This window comes from Cherax quadricarinatus, chromosome 41, assembly GCF_038502225.1.
Source record: "Cherax quadricarinatus isolate ZL_2023a chromosome 41, ASM3850222v1, whole genome shotgun sequence".
NCBI lineage: Eukaryota > Metazoa > Arthropoda > Malacostraca > Decapoda > Parastacidae > Cherax > Cherax quadricarinatus.
In genome coordinates, this window is record NC_091332.1 from 174027 (window position 1) to 188926 (window position 14900).

The 14900-nt window shown below is 39.7% G+C and overlaps 1 protein-coding gene across 8 annotated transcripts in view; it reads left to right on the forward strand.

Moving 5' to 3' along the window:
* LOC128695833 (putative uncharacterized transposon-derived protein F52C9.6) overlaps positions 1-14900 on the forward strand; it is a 66802-nt gene that overhangs the window by 10455 nt on the left and 41447 nt on the right. Inside the window, exon 3 of one of the 8 annotated variants that reach the window (XM_070092849.1) lies at positions 137-5023. The exons of the other annotated variants lie outside the window; for them this stretch is intronic. Coding sequence (XP_069948950.1) covers positions 2905-4263 — 1359 coding nt within the window. The 5' untranslated portion in view covers positions 137-2904 and the 3' untranslated portion in view covers positions 4264-5023. Of the gene's footprint in view, positions 1-136; positions 5024-14900 lie in introns of those variants that run through there. 8 annotated transcript variants of the gene reach the window in all.

Genomic DNA, 14900 nt, shown 5'->3' on the forward strand with positions numbered 1-14900 from the left:
GAATCTCATTTCCACTTATCAAAGAAAGATGGTAATGTTTTAACAGATGACTGGAGTTTTACTTAAAATTCTACCATTAAAATCTGTATTTGTCAAATTATACCTTTTTTACATTGCATATCCTCAACAATGAAAGCGGTGGGGAAATATGGTTCACTACAGCAAATTATAAGGAGAAAACTATTCAATTAGAGAAACAGCTCTAAAAAAGGAAACCAAGAAGAAACCAGAGTAATCTGATCACCAGTTTACAGGAAATGAGAACCTAGCCCTCTAAACACACAAACAACTGCTGCATGAAATGTGGAGATAGTGCCACATGACACAAAATGTGTGGTCTGTGTCCCAAGGTAGCTGTCAGCTCAGTGTTCTATAGATCTGCTGTGGTTCTATTCTTACTCCTCCAGACTTTGGCAGGACATTTTCTTCCATCCTGCATTGAGACCACTGGCTCATCACCCCTGTACGCTGGCTGGATTTGATTTGAAGGGGAGTGAAAAAGAACGGAGTGGTTTTTAGGAGTGATTGCTATTCAGATGGCCACAGCTCATAAGAAACATTCAGTACCAAAGGCAACACATCACAAGCCTCTGGTAATGTGAGGGTTTAAAGTTATCTGGACATACAATTTTGGGGAGAAAATTTGATAACTGGTCATAGCTAGATAAAAAAAATAATAGTTCTTTAGATGTGAATGACTAAAAAGTTTTATATAAAAAATAATGTGAAAATATCATGACAGTATCAACAAGGAATCTTGCATTCCATCCATGTAACATGGGTTCTTGAATTTCCACTCTGGAATTCTATGTAACTAGTGTATTAGGGTGAGCAACAGGAGAGGCAGCACAGGGCCCCTTCAGTTGAACTTAAGGGGGCCTGGCACCCTTCCTTGGTTGAACTGAATGGGCACTGGCACCCTCTTTACTATATGTGTATATAGTACATATATACAGTACAGTAGTAGGTTGGTAGACAGTAACCACCCAGGGAAGTACTACTGTCCTGCCAGATGACTGTGAAACAGAAACCTGTAACTGTTTTGCATGATGGTAGGATTGCTGGTTTCTTTTTCTGTCTCATAAACATGCTAGATAACAGGGATATCTTGCTACTCCTACTTACACTTGGGTCACACTTCACACACGCACATGCATATATATATACATACATCTTGGTTTTTCTCCTTTTTCTAAATAGCTCTTGTTCTTCTTTATTTCTTCTATTGTCCATGGGGAAGTGGAAAAGAATCTTTCCTCCGTAAGCCATGCGTGTCGTATGAGGCGACTAAAATGCCAGGAGCAATGGGCTAGTAACCCCTTCTCCTGTAGACATTTACTAAAAAAGAGAAGAAGAAAAACTTTATAAAACTGGGATGCTTGAATGTGCGTGGATGTAGTGCGGATGACAAGAAACAGATGACTGCTGATGTTATGAATAAAAAGAAGTTGGATGTCCTGGCCCTAAGCGAAACAAAGCTGAAGGGGGTAGGGAAGTTTCGGTGGGGGGAAATAAATGGGATTAAATCTGGAGTATCTGAGAGAGTTAGAGCAAAGGAAGGGGTAGCAGTAATGTTGAAGGATCAGTTATGGAAGGAGAAAAGAGAATATGAATGTGTAAATTCAAGAATTATGAGGATTAAAGTAAAGGTTGGATGCGAAAAGTGGGTCATAATAAGCGTGTATGCACCTGGAGAAGAGAGGAATGTAGAGGAGAGAGAGAGATTTTGGGAGATATTAAGTGAATGTATAGGAGCCTTTGAACCAAGTGAGAGAGTAATTGTGGTAGGGGACATGAATGCTGAAGTAGGAGAAACTTTTAGAGAGGGTGTGGTAGGTAAGTTTGGGGTGCCAGGTGTAAATGATAATGGGAGCCCTTTGATTGAACTTTGTATAGAAAGGGGTTTAGTTATAGGTAATACATATTTTAAGAAAAAGAGGATAAATAAGTATACCAGATATGATGTAGGGCGAAATGACAGTAGTTTGTTGAATTATGTATTGATAGATAAAAGACTGTTGAGTAGACTTCAGGATGTACATGTTTACAGAGAGGCCACAGATATATCAGATCACTTTCTAGTTGTAGCTACACTGAGAGTAAAAGGTAGATGGGGTACAAGGAGAATAGAAGCATCAGGGAAGAGAGAGGTGAAGGTTTATAAACTAAAAGAGGAGGCAGTTAGGGTAAGATATAAACAGCTATTGGAGGATAGATGGGCTAATGAGAGCATAGGCAATGGGGTCGAAGAGGTATGGGGTAGGTTTAAAAATGTAGTGTTAGTGTTCAGCAGAAGTTTGTGGTTACAGGAAAGTGGGTGCGGGAGGGAAGAGGAGCGATTGGTAGAATGATGATGTAAAAAGAGTAGTAAGGGAGAAAAAGTTAGCATATGAGAAGTTTTTACAAAGTAGAAATGATGCAAGGAGGGAAGAGTTTATGGAGAAAAGGAGAGAGGTTAAGAGAGTGGTGAAGCAATGTAAAAAGAGAGCAAATGAGAGAGTGGGTGAGATGTTATCAACAAATTTTGTTGAAAATAAGAAAAAGTTTTGGAGTGAGATTAACAAGTTAAGGAAGCCTAGAGAACAAATGGATTTGTCAGTTAAAAATAGGAGAGGAGAGTTATTAAATGGAGAGTTAAAGGTATTGGGAAGATGGAGGGAATATTTTGAGGAATTGTTAAGTGTTGATGAAGATAGGGAAGCTGTGATTTCGTGTATAGGGCAAGGAGGAATAACATCTTGTAGGAGTGAGGAAGAGCCAGTTGTGAGTGTGGGGGAAGTTCGTGAGGCAGTAGGTAAAATGAAAGGGGGTAAGGCAGCTGGGATTGATGGGATAAAGATAGAAATGTTAAAAGCAGGTGGGGATATAGTTTAGGAGTGGTTGGTGCAATTATTTAATAAATGTATGGAAGAGGGTAAGGTACCTAGGGATTGGCAGAGAGCATGCATAGTTCCTTTGTATAAAGGCAAAGGGGACAAAAGAGAGTGCAAAAATTATAGGGGGACAAGTCTGTTGAGTATACCTGGTAAAGTGTATGGTAGAGTTATTATTGAAAGAATTAAGAGTAAGATGGAGAATAGGATAGCAGATGAACAAGGAGGCTTTAGGAAAGGTAGGGGGTGTGTGGACCAGGTGTTTACAGTGAAACATATAAGTGAACAGTATTTAGATAAGGCTAAAGAGGTCTTTGTGGCATTTATGGATTTGGAAAAGGCGTATGACAGGGTGGATAGGGGGGCAATGTGGCAGATGTTGCAGGTGTATGGTGTAGGAGGTAGGTTACTGAAAGCAGTGAAGAGTTTTTACGAGGATAGCGAGGCTCAAGTTAGAGTATGTAGGAAAGAGGGAAATTATTTCCCAGTGAAAGTAGGCCTTAGACAAGGATGTGTGATGTCACCGTGGTTGTTTAATATATTTATAGATGGGGTTGTAAGAGAAGTAAATGCGAGGGTCTTGGCAAGAGGCGTGGAGGTAAAAGATAAAGAATCACACATAAAGTGGGAGTTGTCACAGTTGCTCTTTGCTGATGACACTGTGCTCTTGGGAGATTCTGAAGAGAAGTTGCAGAGATTGGTGGATGAATTTGGTAGGGTGTGCAAAAGAAGAAAATTAAAAGTGAATACAGGAAAGAGTAAGGTTATGAGGATAACAAAAAGATTAGGTGATGAAAGATTGGATATCAGATTGGAGGGAGAGAGTATGGAGGAGGTGAATGTATTCAGATATTTGGGAGTGGACGTGTCAGCGGATGGGTCTATGAAAGATGAGGTGAATCATAGAATTGATGAGGGGAAAAGGGTGAGTGGTGCACTTAGTCTGTGGAGACAAAGAACTTTGACCTTGGAGGCAAAGAGGGGAATGTATGAGAGTATAGTTTTACCAACGCTCTTATATGGGTGTGAAGCATGGGTGATGAATGTTGCAGCGAGGAGAAGGCTGGAGGCAGTGGAGATGTCATGTCTGAGGGCAATGTGTGGTGTGAATATAATGCAGAGAATTCGTAGTTTGGAAGTTAGGAGGAGGTGCGGGATTACCAAAACTGTTGTCCAGAGGGCTGAGGAAGGGTTGTTGAGGTGGTTCGGACATGTAGAGAGAATGGAGCGAAACAGAGTGACTTCAAGAGTGTATCAGTCTGTAGCGGAAGGAAGGCGGGGTAGGGGTCGGCCTAGGAAAGGTTGGAGGGAGGGGGTAAAGGAGGTTTTGTGTGCGAGGCGCTTGGACTTCCAGCAGGCATGTGTGAGCGTGTTTGATAGGAGTGAATGAAGACAAATGGTTTTTAATACTTGACGTGCTGTTGGAGTGTGAGCAAAGTAACATTTATGAAGGGGTTCAGGGAAACCGGCAGGCCGGACTTGAGTCCTGGAGATGGGAAGTACAGTGCCTGCACTCTGAAGGAGGGGTGTTAATGTTGCAGTTTTAAAAACTGTAGTGTAAAGCACCCTTCTAGCAAGACAGTGATGGAGTGAATGATGGTGAAAGTTTTTCTTTTTCGGGCCACCCTGCCTAGGTGGGAATCGGCCAATGTGATAATAAAAATAATAATAATGTACAGTAGGGCCCCACTTATACGGCGGGTTAGGTTCCAGGCTGTCGCCGGAAAGCAGACATCGCCAGAAGGCAGAACGCCATTTTTTTCCATTTATAAATGCATATAAATGCCAGACAACAAGTATACACTAAATTATATTAAGTTAGTAATAGAACCAGGCATTAAAAACACACCAAGTAAAATACATTCACAGTAAATTCATTACTTATCTTAAAGTATTTGTAATCTTAATGTAGGGAGAGAGGTGAGTAGTACTTGTAGGAAGTCAGGTGCAGGTAGCCCAGGTGTAGGTAGCCCTGGCTCCCCGTCTCATACTTAATATACGATATTTAAAACATCCCAGAGAGGTAAAATACACATACAGTACACTCATTATTTACCTTAAAATATGTGTAGTCTTAATATAGGAAGAGAGGCGAGTAGTATTTATTTGTAGGAAGTCAGTGTAGGTAGCCGGTAGGTGTAGCCCGGCTGGGCTACACCTACCGGCTACCTATACTGTGGCCCAGAGCCATATTATTAACATCGACATGCCTTGTTCACTGAATTTAATCATTTCTAACAACTACCTTTAGATGCCATCATAAACGAAGGTAGAAGTAATGAATAATTCATGCCGAAAATTGTAAACAAAAGCGGAGTGAGGAAGTGGCTGGGCCAAACGCAGATTCATACACGTTTTCTCTGATGGCTGAGCAGAGAAAACAATGTCCCTCCACCCGGCTACCACACAGCTCCACAAGTATTATCAGATCATATAAAATATGCAATAAATGCCAGACAACAAGTTTACACTAACTTATATTAAGTTAGCAATAGAAATAGGCATTAAAAACACAATAAAAGGTAAGATACGCACAGAGTACACTTCTTACTTACCTTAAAATATTAATATTAATGTGTGAGAGGTGAGTGGCAGGGTGTTTATTGAATAAAATCAGAATGGCACACCATCATCCTCTAACTTGGCACTTAAAGCAAGAGGCTTACGACTTCTCTTTTTATCACAGCTAACCTTAGACGCCATCGTCAATGAGAGCCAACTAGTAAACGAAAGAGTAAACGAGAGGGAGAACAAGATACAGAGTTGAGACAATGTAAGAACACAAACTGAACAGGTAGTGGGTGATCACTTGGTCAGGCGAAATAAATGTCTACTTTTAGTTCATTCACGTCCATTTGTAAGAGTTTGTAAAACATTTACCTCAATATTTTTTTATTATAATAATAATTACCTCACAATACAAATGCTCTTACATTGTGTACAAGTTGTACAAGTTAGTTCAGAATAAACAAACAGCAACACACCATTTTTAGAGTGAATGAAGATAATAATAATAATAATAAATTATAATTATTATTATTATTATTTATTATAAAAAGCACTTGACCCACAAGGGTCGTGAATTGCTATATATAGAATAAAGGCATACGAAAAGAATATTTTTCTACAGTTATCCCCCAGTTTGACTACAGAAAACGTAATTCTTCCGACACTACCTACACAGCTGCTTGGTAAAAAAATCTCATATTTATGTCAATTTTTAGTCTGTGAGTGTATGTATCATGTTTATATGCTATATAATGGTTTTCATATATAAATTTGAGGAAAATGTCATAGATGGATTAATGAAAATGCCTATATTGATGTAAAATAAGACATTTAGTGTGCCAAAGAGTTGTTATTATTACGTAGTATTGGCATCATGAATAGAGAGAGAGACTTAGCGATTTTAATGTGTACCTGCACACCAGCACAGTGTGTAAGTATATTTAAGTACAGGTACACTTAAGTATAATTATCAGAGTACATATAAAATATGCAGTAACTTTAAAACACTTGAAATTTTGGAAAGTTTCCTGACGTAATACATGAGGTCACGGAAAATGTAAACAAACCGGGTGGGGGCGCCGTATTTGAAAGACCGCTTGCCGTATAGCAAATTTTGGTCATAATTTAACATCGCCGTATTAGCGGAACGCCGTAAAGCTAAATGCCGTAAAGCGGGGCCTTACTGTATATAGTATATTTACATATATTCATTTATTTATTATTTATTTTTTATTTATATTTAACCCTTAAACTGTCCAAACGTAGATCTATGTTCACTCGTGGCACTCCAAATATTTTGAATTTTTTTTTTTTTAATGAAGAGCATATTTTTCTACACATTATAGGATTAAAAAAAAAATTAGGACCAGTGCTTACCTAGATATAAGACCGTGAAGTTGGCTCTGGATGCTCACCTGATGGCAACATCGACTTCTGCCGCTTGCAAAAGTGTTGCCAATATACCTATATTTCTCATTTTTATTTTAATATATATTTTTTTATGGTCTGATAATTACAATTTATAATAGTTCTTGTGATTTCATAGCCAATCTTTCTGACACTAATATTAGGTACCGAAATAGTACTCAAATAGTCACGATCACATTGACAGGTGAACATATACACCTGCCTGGGTTATTTACTATTGTCTAGAAATATATACAAAGTATTTATAGGTTCCAGCAATGTTTTAGATACCCTGGCATATACCTTGAAGCATGTGTTACGAAAGGCATCCCTATACTGTTGACAGCCCAGTGACATTTGATATATGCCCACTGCTCCGTCAAACCCTTGCTGTATTTATCACTGTTACACACAAACATGTCTTGTCTATCTATGTCTGTCTATAAGAACATAAGAACGAAGGAACACTGCAGCAGGCCTACTGGCCCATGCGAGGCAGGTCCAAGTATCCTACCGGCTTAAGCCAATGCACCCAACCTAGTCAGGTCAGGTCACATTGACTTAAGGGAGGAACACGGCAACCAGCCTGGTAGCACAAGCTGTCAGGTCCAACTCGCACCCACCCACACCCACTCATGTATTTATCCAACCTATTTTTAAAGCTACACAATGTTCTGGCCTCTATAACTGTACTTGGGAGTTTGTTCCACTCATCCACAACTCTATTACCAAACTAGTACTTTCGTATATCCTTCCTGAATCTGAATTTTTCCAACTTAAAACCATTGCTGCGAGTACTGTCTAGGCTAGATATTTTCAGCACACTATTTACATCCCCTTTATTTATTCCTGTCTTCCATTTATACACCTCAATCATATCCCCCCTAATTCTACGTCTTTCTAGAGAGTGCAGATTCAGGGCCCTTGGTCTATCCTCATAGGGAAGGTTTCTGATACATGGGATCAACTTTGTCATCCTCCTTTGTACATTTTCCAGAGCATTTATATCCATTCTGTAATACGGTGACCAAAACTGTGCAGCATAATCTAAATGAGGCCTAACAAAGGATGTATAGAGTTGAAGAACAACCTGAGGACTCCTATTATTTATGCTTCTTGATATGAAGCCAAGGATTCTATTAGCTTTATTGCAAACACTTATGCACTGTTGTCTTGGTTTCAGATTACTGCTTACCAGAACTCCTAAATCTTTTTCACAATCCGTAATATTAAGATATACATTATTTAGTTTATATGTGGCATGGTTATTGTCCTGTCCAACATTTAGAACTTTGCATTTGTCTATATTAAACTGCATCTGCCACTTCTCCGACCACTGCATCAGTCTATTCAAATCTTCCTGGAGTGCTCTAATGTCCTTGTCAGAATGAATTGGACGGCCTATTTTGGTGTCATCGGCAAACTTGCTGATGTCGCTCTTTATGCCCTCATCTATGTCGTTTATGTAGATTGTGAACAGCAGGGGGCCCAACACTGACCCCTGTGGAACACCGCTCGTGACGCTTCCCCACTCTGATTTCTGCCCATTTATGCAAACTCTCTGCTGCCTGTTTGTCAACCATGCCTCTATCCAGGAAAAAATTTCTCCTATTCCATGTACCTTAATTTTCCTCAATAGTCTCTGATGTGGGACCCTGTCAAAAGCCTTACTGAAGTCCATATACACAATATCATATTCATTACCATTATCTACCTCCTCATATACCTTAGTGAAAAAAGTTAATAAATTCGTAAGGCAGGAACACCCCTTTGTAAAACCATGCTGAGATTCGTTGATTAATTTATGCTTTTCAAGGTGGGTACGAACTGCCTCGGCAATTATTGATTCCATAAGTTTTCCCACTGTGGAGGTTAGGCTTATTGGTCTATAGTTCAAAGCTAAGGACCTGTCACCTGCTTTGAAAATAGGTATCACATTTGCCATTTTCCACTTATCTGGCACCATGCCAGTTTGTAGTGATATGTTGAAAAGATTAGCCAAAGGTTTGCTAAGCTCCTCTTTACATTCCTTTAGAACCCTTGCATACAGTTCATCAGGGCCTGGGGATTTGTTAGGTTTTAATTTATCTATTTGCCTAAGGACCATGTCACTTGTGACCCTAATCGTGCACAGTTTATTATCGTCCTGTTCTACATAATTTATCATTTCTGGAATATCGCTGGTATCCTCCTGTGTAAAAACTGAGAGGAAGTATGTGTTAAAAATTCTACACATTTCCTTATCACTGTCAGTGAGCTGACCCGAGGAACTTTTGAGTGGGCCTATCTTGTCCCTGATCTTACTTCTGTATACTTGAAAGAATCCTTTTGGGTTAGTCTTTGATTCTCTTGCAACTTTAACCTCATAATCTCTTTTTGCTTTTCTAATTCCCTTTTTTATTTCTAACTGAATATATCGATTTCTTAATTGCCCCTCTCCTCTTTTGATTTGCCTATATATGCCTCTCTTTTGACCAATCAGATATTTTAATCTATTGTTCATCCATTTAGGATCATTTTTGTTTGATCTGATTTCTCTATTTGGAACATAATTTGACTGAGCAGCTAGAACTATGCCCTGGAAAGCGTCATATTGGCAACCATCACCACCTACCTGACCCTTAGTCAGGTCATTTCAGTTCAACCCACCTAAGTAATTTTTCAGGTCTTATGAAATCAGCCAAGCGAAAGTCAGGGACGGAGACTTGATTGCCATTATTAGGGGAATTCCATGATATATTAAAACTGAGTGATTTGTGATCACTTTCCCCAAGCTCATCATTAACCTCAAGATTATTAATTAGTGTTTCCCTACTGGCAAGAACCAAGTCAAGGAGGTTATTTCCCCTAGTTGGCTCTGTCGCAAACTGCTTTAAAAAACAATCCTGGATCGTATCAAGAAAGTCACCTGACTCTAAATTTCCTGTCAAATTGCTCCAGTCAATCTGTCTATAGTTGAAATCTCCCATTAGCACAACATTTTCGTATGTAGATGCCTTACAAATTTCGTCCCATAGAAGTTTACTGCACTCCCTATCAAGATTTGGGGCCCTGTAAATCACACCCAAAATTAGTTTTTCTCGGCCCTCGAGAAGCTGTAATCAAACAGATTCAGTGCCTGACGCTTCTAATTTTATATCTTGTCTAACACAACAATTTAAATTGTCTGACATACATCGCTACTCCACCACCCTTCCTGTTGACCCTGTCAGTGTGGAATAATTTATAGCCTTGTATGTGACATTCAGAGGACATCTCTCTATCTTTCAGATTGAGCAAGGTCTCTGTTATAGCAATAATATCTGTTTCCTGCACTTGCAATTAATCTTAGCTCATCTATCTTATTTCTTACACTCTGCTATTAGTATAGTAAACCTTAAGGGAGATAGTCCCTTGCTGCCCTCTGCTGTCCCCCTTTGTTTGCTGACATGATCTATTGTCTTTATTTATAACTTCATGCTGAATGCCTTTTATACATTTACTGTTTCCAACCCTAGTGTTGCAACCTGCTTGTTTCCCACACACACCCATACCTCTATCTTCTATCAGTTTAAAATCATAAGCATTTCACCAATGGCCTTCTCAATTGAGTTTGCAAGTGCTACCACCCCAGCCCCAGAGAGATGTACCCCATCCCTTGCATACATATCATGTTTGCCATAAAAGTTGTTCCAGTTGTCAATGAATGGGATTGCAAGTTCCTTGCAGTATCTGTCTAGCCAGCAATTTACACCAATTGCCCTAGACAACCATTCATTTCCTACTCCCCTTCTAGGCAAGATGCTACATATGATTGGGACCTCTCCCTTAGACTTAATGAAATCTATAGCTGACCTGTACTTATCTAGCAGCTCTTCTCTCCTACCCTTCCCAGTATCATTTCCACCAGCACTGAGACAGATAATGGGCTTGTTCCCATTACCTGACATGATATTATCCAGCCTGTTAACTATGTCCCCAACACCAGCTCCAGGGAAGCGCACACTATTTCTCATCTTCTTATTCCTATTACAAAAAGCACGGTCAATATATCTTACCTGAGAGTCACCAACCACAAGAATGCGCTTACCTCTGTTAGCAGGGGCAGTAGTACCCTTACCTTCACTGGCCACTGAAGTACATTCATCCTGAAGAACAGAGAAGCGATTTCCTACCTTCAGATCTTCACTCTTAACTTTCCTTTTTCTGATTCTCCTCCCATTACTAGTTACCACTCGCCACTTGTAGCAGGTGCTGGACTGCACCTCACTGCTGGTAGCCGTTGCTACCTCCCCACCTACAGCCTCCTCACAGCGAGAGACAGACTGCACCTCACTGCTAGAAGCCTCATTCCCCACAACTCCAGCCACCTCACACTCTCTCCCAGACCCATTGAGGTGGACCTTCAGCCTCCTAATCTCCTCCTGGAGAAGCAAGACCTCCTCCTTCAACTCTCCAACTTCAATTTTTAAAACACTGCAGAAGCAAGCCATACTTTGTAACCGTCCACGCTAATCCCCAAAGCAGCTCAGGGTCTGTGACCTCACGTGACGACTGACCACTGACCGACTGACCACTGACCGTTTATGTATCTATCTGTCTGCCTGTCTGTCTCTGCTTATCTGTCTTTGCCTGGAGTATACATATATCAAGCTCCTTGAAGAAAAGTGTTATGACAGCTGTTGACAGCTCAGTGACATTTGATAAATGGACACTCAGGGAACCCTGGCTTTATTTGTTTTCACACACAAACATGTTTGTCCATCTGTCTGTCTGTCTCTTTGCCTGGAATTTTTGGGTTATCCTAGGTAATTTACACTATGTATAATTGTCCTTATGTGTACATGTGAGAGAGAGACAATAGACAGAGAGAGAGCCAAAGCCAATCAAAGCCAGCCAGCCAACCAGCCAGCCTGCCGAATACATAACATAAGAAAGAAGGACCATTGCAGTAGACCTACTGGCCCATGCAAGGCAGGTCCATGTCCTCCCCCCCAGCTTAGACCAATGACCCACCTAGTCAGGTCACATCCACTGAAGGAAGAAACACAACATCAGACCTAGTAGCACAAGCTAGTCAAGTCCAACTCGCACCCACCCACACTCACTCGTGTATTTAGCTAACCCTCGCTGTATTTATCACTGTTACACACAGACATGTCTGTCTATCTATCTGTCTGTCTTTGCTTATGTCTTTCTGTCTTCCTGGAGTATATGTATATCAAACTCCTTGAAGAATGGTGTTATGACATCTGTTGACAGCCCAGTAACATTTGATAAATGGGTGCTCAGGGGAACCCTGGCTTTACTTGTTTTCACTGATACACACCAACATATTTCTCTATCTGTCCATCTGTCTATCTTTGCCTAGAATTTTTGGATTGTCCTAGGTAATTTACACTTACAAAAAATGCAATATCTAATAAGCATAGAGATCTCTAGTGAATACTAGAAAGGACTGCCCCTCTAGCATTCAGACTATTACTGGGTTTTTATAACAAGTAGTCAGTACCCTGGTCCAATTATCCATTAGAATTTAATAGTAAGATTCAGTAGTGCTTCAGGATTACAACTGGTAGGCTACTAACTAAAGAAATTAAAATTTAAGAACTTTATTAATAAAGATAAAGTTGTCTAGGTGGATAATATCAAAGTAAATCAAAGTAATCAATTTAATATAATATAGGATACAAGTTCCTACACTTCTCTCATATACAGTATTATTGAGCTGAAGGCACATATCATATCTTTATGGCTTTTAAGTACCATCTGGTACATTGTCAGCATTTAAGAACATAATGCTAATATACACAAGTGAGTATGTGTTATAGGTAGTAGGTTGGTAGACAGCAACCACCCAGGGAGGTACTACCGTCCTGCCAAGTGAATGTAAAACAAAAGCCTGTAATTGTTTTACATGATGGTAGGATTGCTGGTGTTTTTTTGTCTCTCTCATAAATATGCAAGATTACAGGTACGTCTTGCTACTTGTACTTACACTTAGGTCACACTACACATACATGTACACGTTTATTTATACACACTCATCTGAGTTTTCTTTGATTTTATCTTAATAGTTCTTGGTCTTATTACTTTTCCTTTTATATCCATGGGGAAGTGGAATAAGAATCTTTCCTCCGTAAGCCATGCGTGTTGTAAAAGTCAACTAAAATGCCGGGAACAATGGGCTAGTAACCCCTTTTCCTGTAAAGATTACTAAAAAGAATAAGAAGAAGAAAATTGTCAAAGTGGGAAGTCTGAATGTGCATGGATGTTGTGCAAATGATAAGAAAGAGATGATTGTGGATGTTATGAATGAGAAGAAGCTGGATGTCCTGGCTTTAAGTGAAACAAAGCTGAAGGGGGTGGGAGAGTTTCAGTGGAGAGGAATAAATGGGATTAGGTCAGGGGTTTCAAATAGAGTTAGAGCTAAAGAAGGAGTAGCAATAATGTTGAAGGATAAGATATGGCAGGAAAAGAGGGACTATAAATGTATTAATTCAAGGATTATGTGGAGTAAAATAAAGGTTGGATGTGAAAAGTGGGTTATAGTAAGTGTATATGCACCTGGAGAAGAGAGAAGTGTAGAGGAGAGAGAGAGATTTTGGGAAATGTTGAGTGAATGCGTGGGGAGTTTTGAACCAAGTGTGAGAGTACTTGTGGTTGGGGATTTCAATGCTAAAGTGGGTAAAAATGTTGTGGAGGGAGTAGTAGGTAAATTTGGGGTGCCAGGGGTAAGTGAAAATGGGGAGCCTTTAATTGAGCTATGTGTAGAAAAAGATTTGGTAATAAGTAATACATATTTTATGAAAAAGAGGATAAATATACAAGGTATGATGTAGCACGTAATGAAAGTAGTTTGTTAGATTATGTATTCGTGGATAAAAGGTTGATGGGTAGGCTCCAGGATGTACATGTTCATAGAGGAGCAACTGATATATCGGATCATTATTTAGTTGTAGCTACAGTTAGAGTAAGAGGTAGATGGGATAAGAGGAAGGTGGCAACAACAAGTAGGAGGGAAGTGAAAGTGTATAAACTAAGGGAGGAGGAGTTCGGGTGAGATATAAGCGACTATTGGCAGAAAGGTGGGCTAGTGCAAAGATGAGTAGTGGGGGGGTTGAAGAGGGTTGGATGAGTTTTAAAAATGCAGTATTAGAATGTGGGGCAGAAGTTTATGGTTATAGGAGGGTGGGGGCAGGAGGAAAGAGGAGTGATTGGTGGAATGAAGAAGTAAAGGGTGTGATAAAAGAGAAAAAGTTAGCTTATGAGAGGTTTTTACAAAGCAGAAGTGTTATAAGAAGAGCAGAGTATATGGAGAGTAAAAGAAAGGTGAAGAGAGTGGTGAGAGAGTGCAAAAGGAGAGCAGATGAAAGAGTGGGAGAGGCACTGTCAAGAAATTTTAATGAAAATAAGAAAAAATTTTGGAGCGAGTTAAAAAAGTTAAAAAAAAAACCTAGGGAACATATGGATTTGTCAGTTAAAAACAGAGTAGGGGAGTTAGTAGATGGGGAGAGGGAGGTATTAGGTAGATGGCGAGAATATTTTGAGGAACTTTTAAATGTTGAGGAAGAAAGGGAGACGGTAATTTCATGCACTGGCCAGGGAGGTATACCATCTTTTAGGAGTGAAGAAGAGCAGAATGTAAGTGTGGGGGAGGTACGTGAGGCATTACGTAGAATGAAAAGGGGTAAAGCAGCTGGAACTGATGGGATCATGACAGAAATGTTAAAAGCAGGGGGGGATATAGTGTTGGAGTGGTTGGTACTTTTGTTTAATAAATGTATGAAAGAGGGGAAGGTACCTAGGGATTGGCAGAGAGCATGTATAGTCACTTTATATATATAAAGGGAAGGGGGACAAAGGAGATTGTAAAAATTATAGAGGAATAAGTTTATTGAGTATACCAGGAAAAGCGTACGGTAGGGTTATTATTGAAAGAATTAGAGGCAAGACATAATGTAGGATTGTGGATGAGCAAGGAGGTTTCAGAGTGGGTAGGGGATGTGTAGATCAAGTGTTTACATTGAAGCATATATGTGAACAGTATTTAGATAAAGGTAGGGAAGTTTTTATTGCATTTATGGATTTAGAAAAGGCATATGATAGTGGATAGGGGAGCAATGTGGCAGA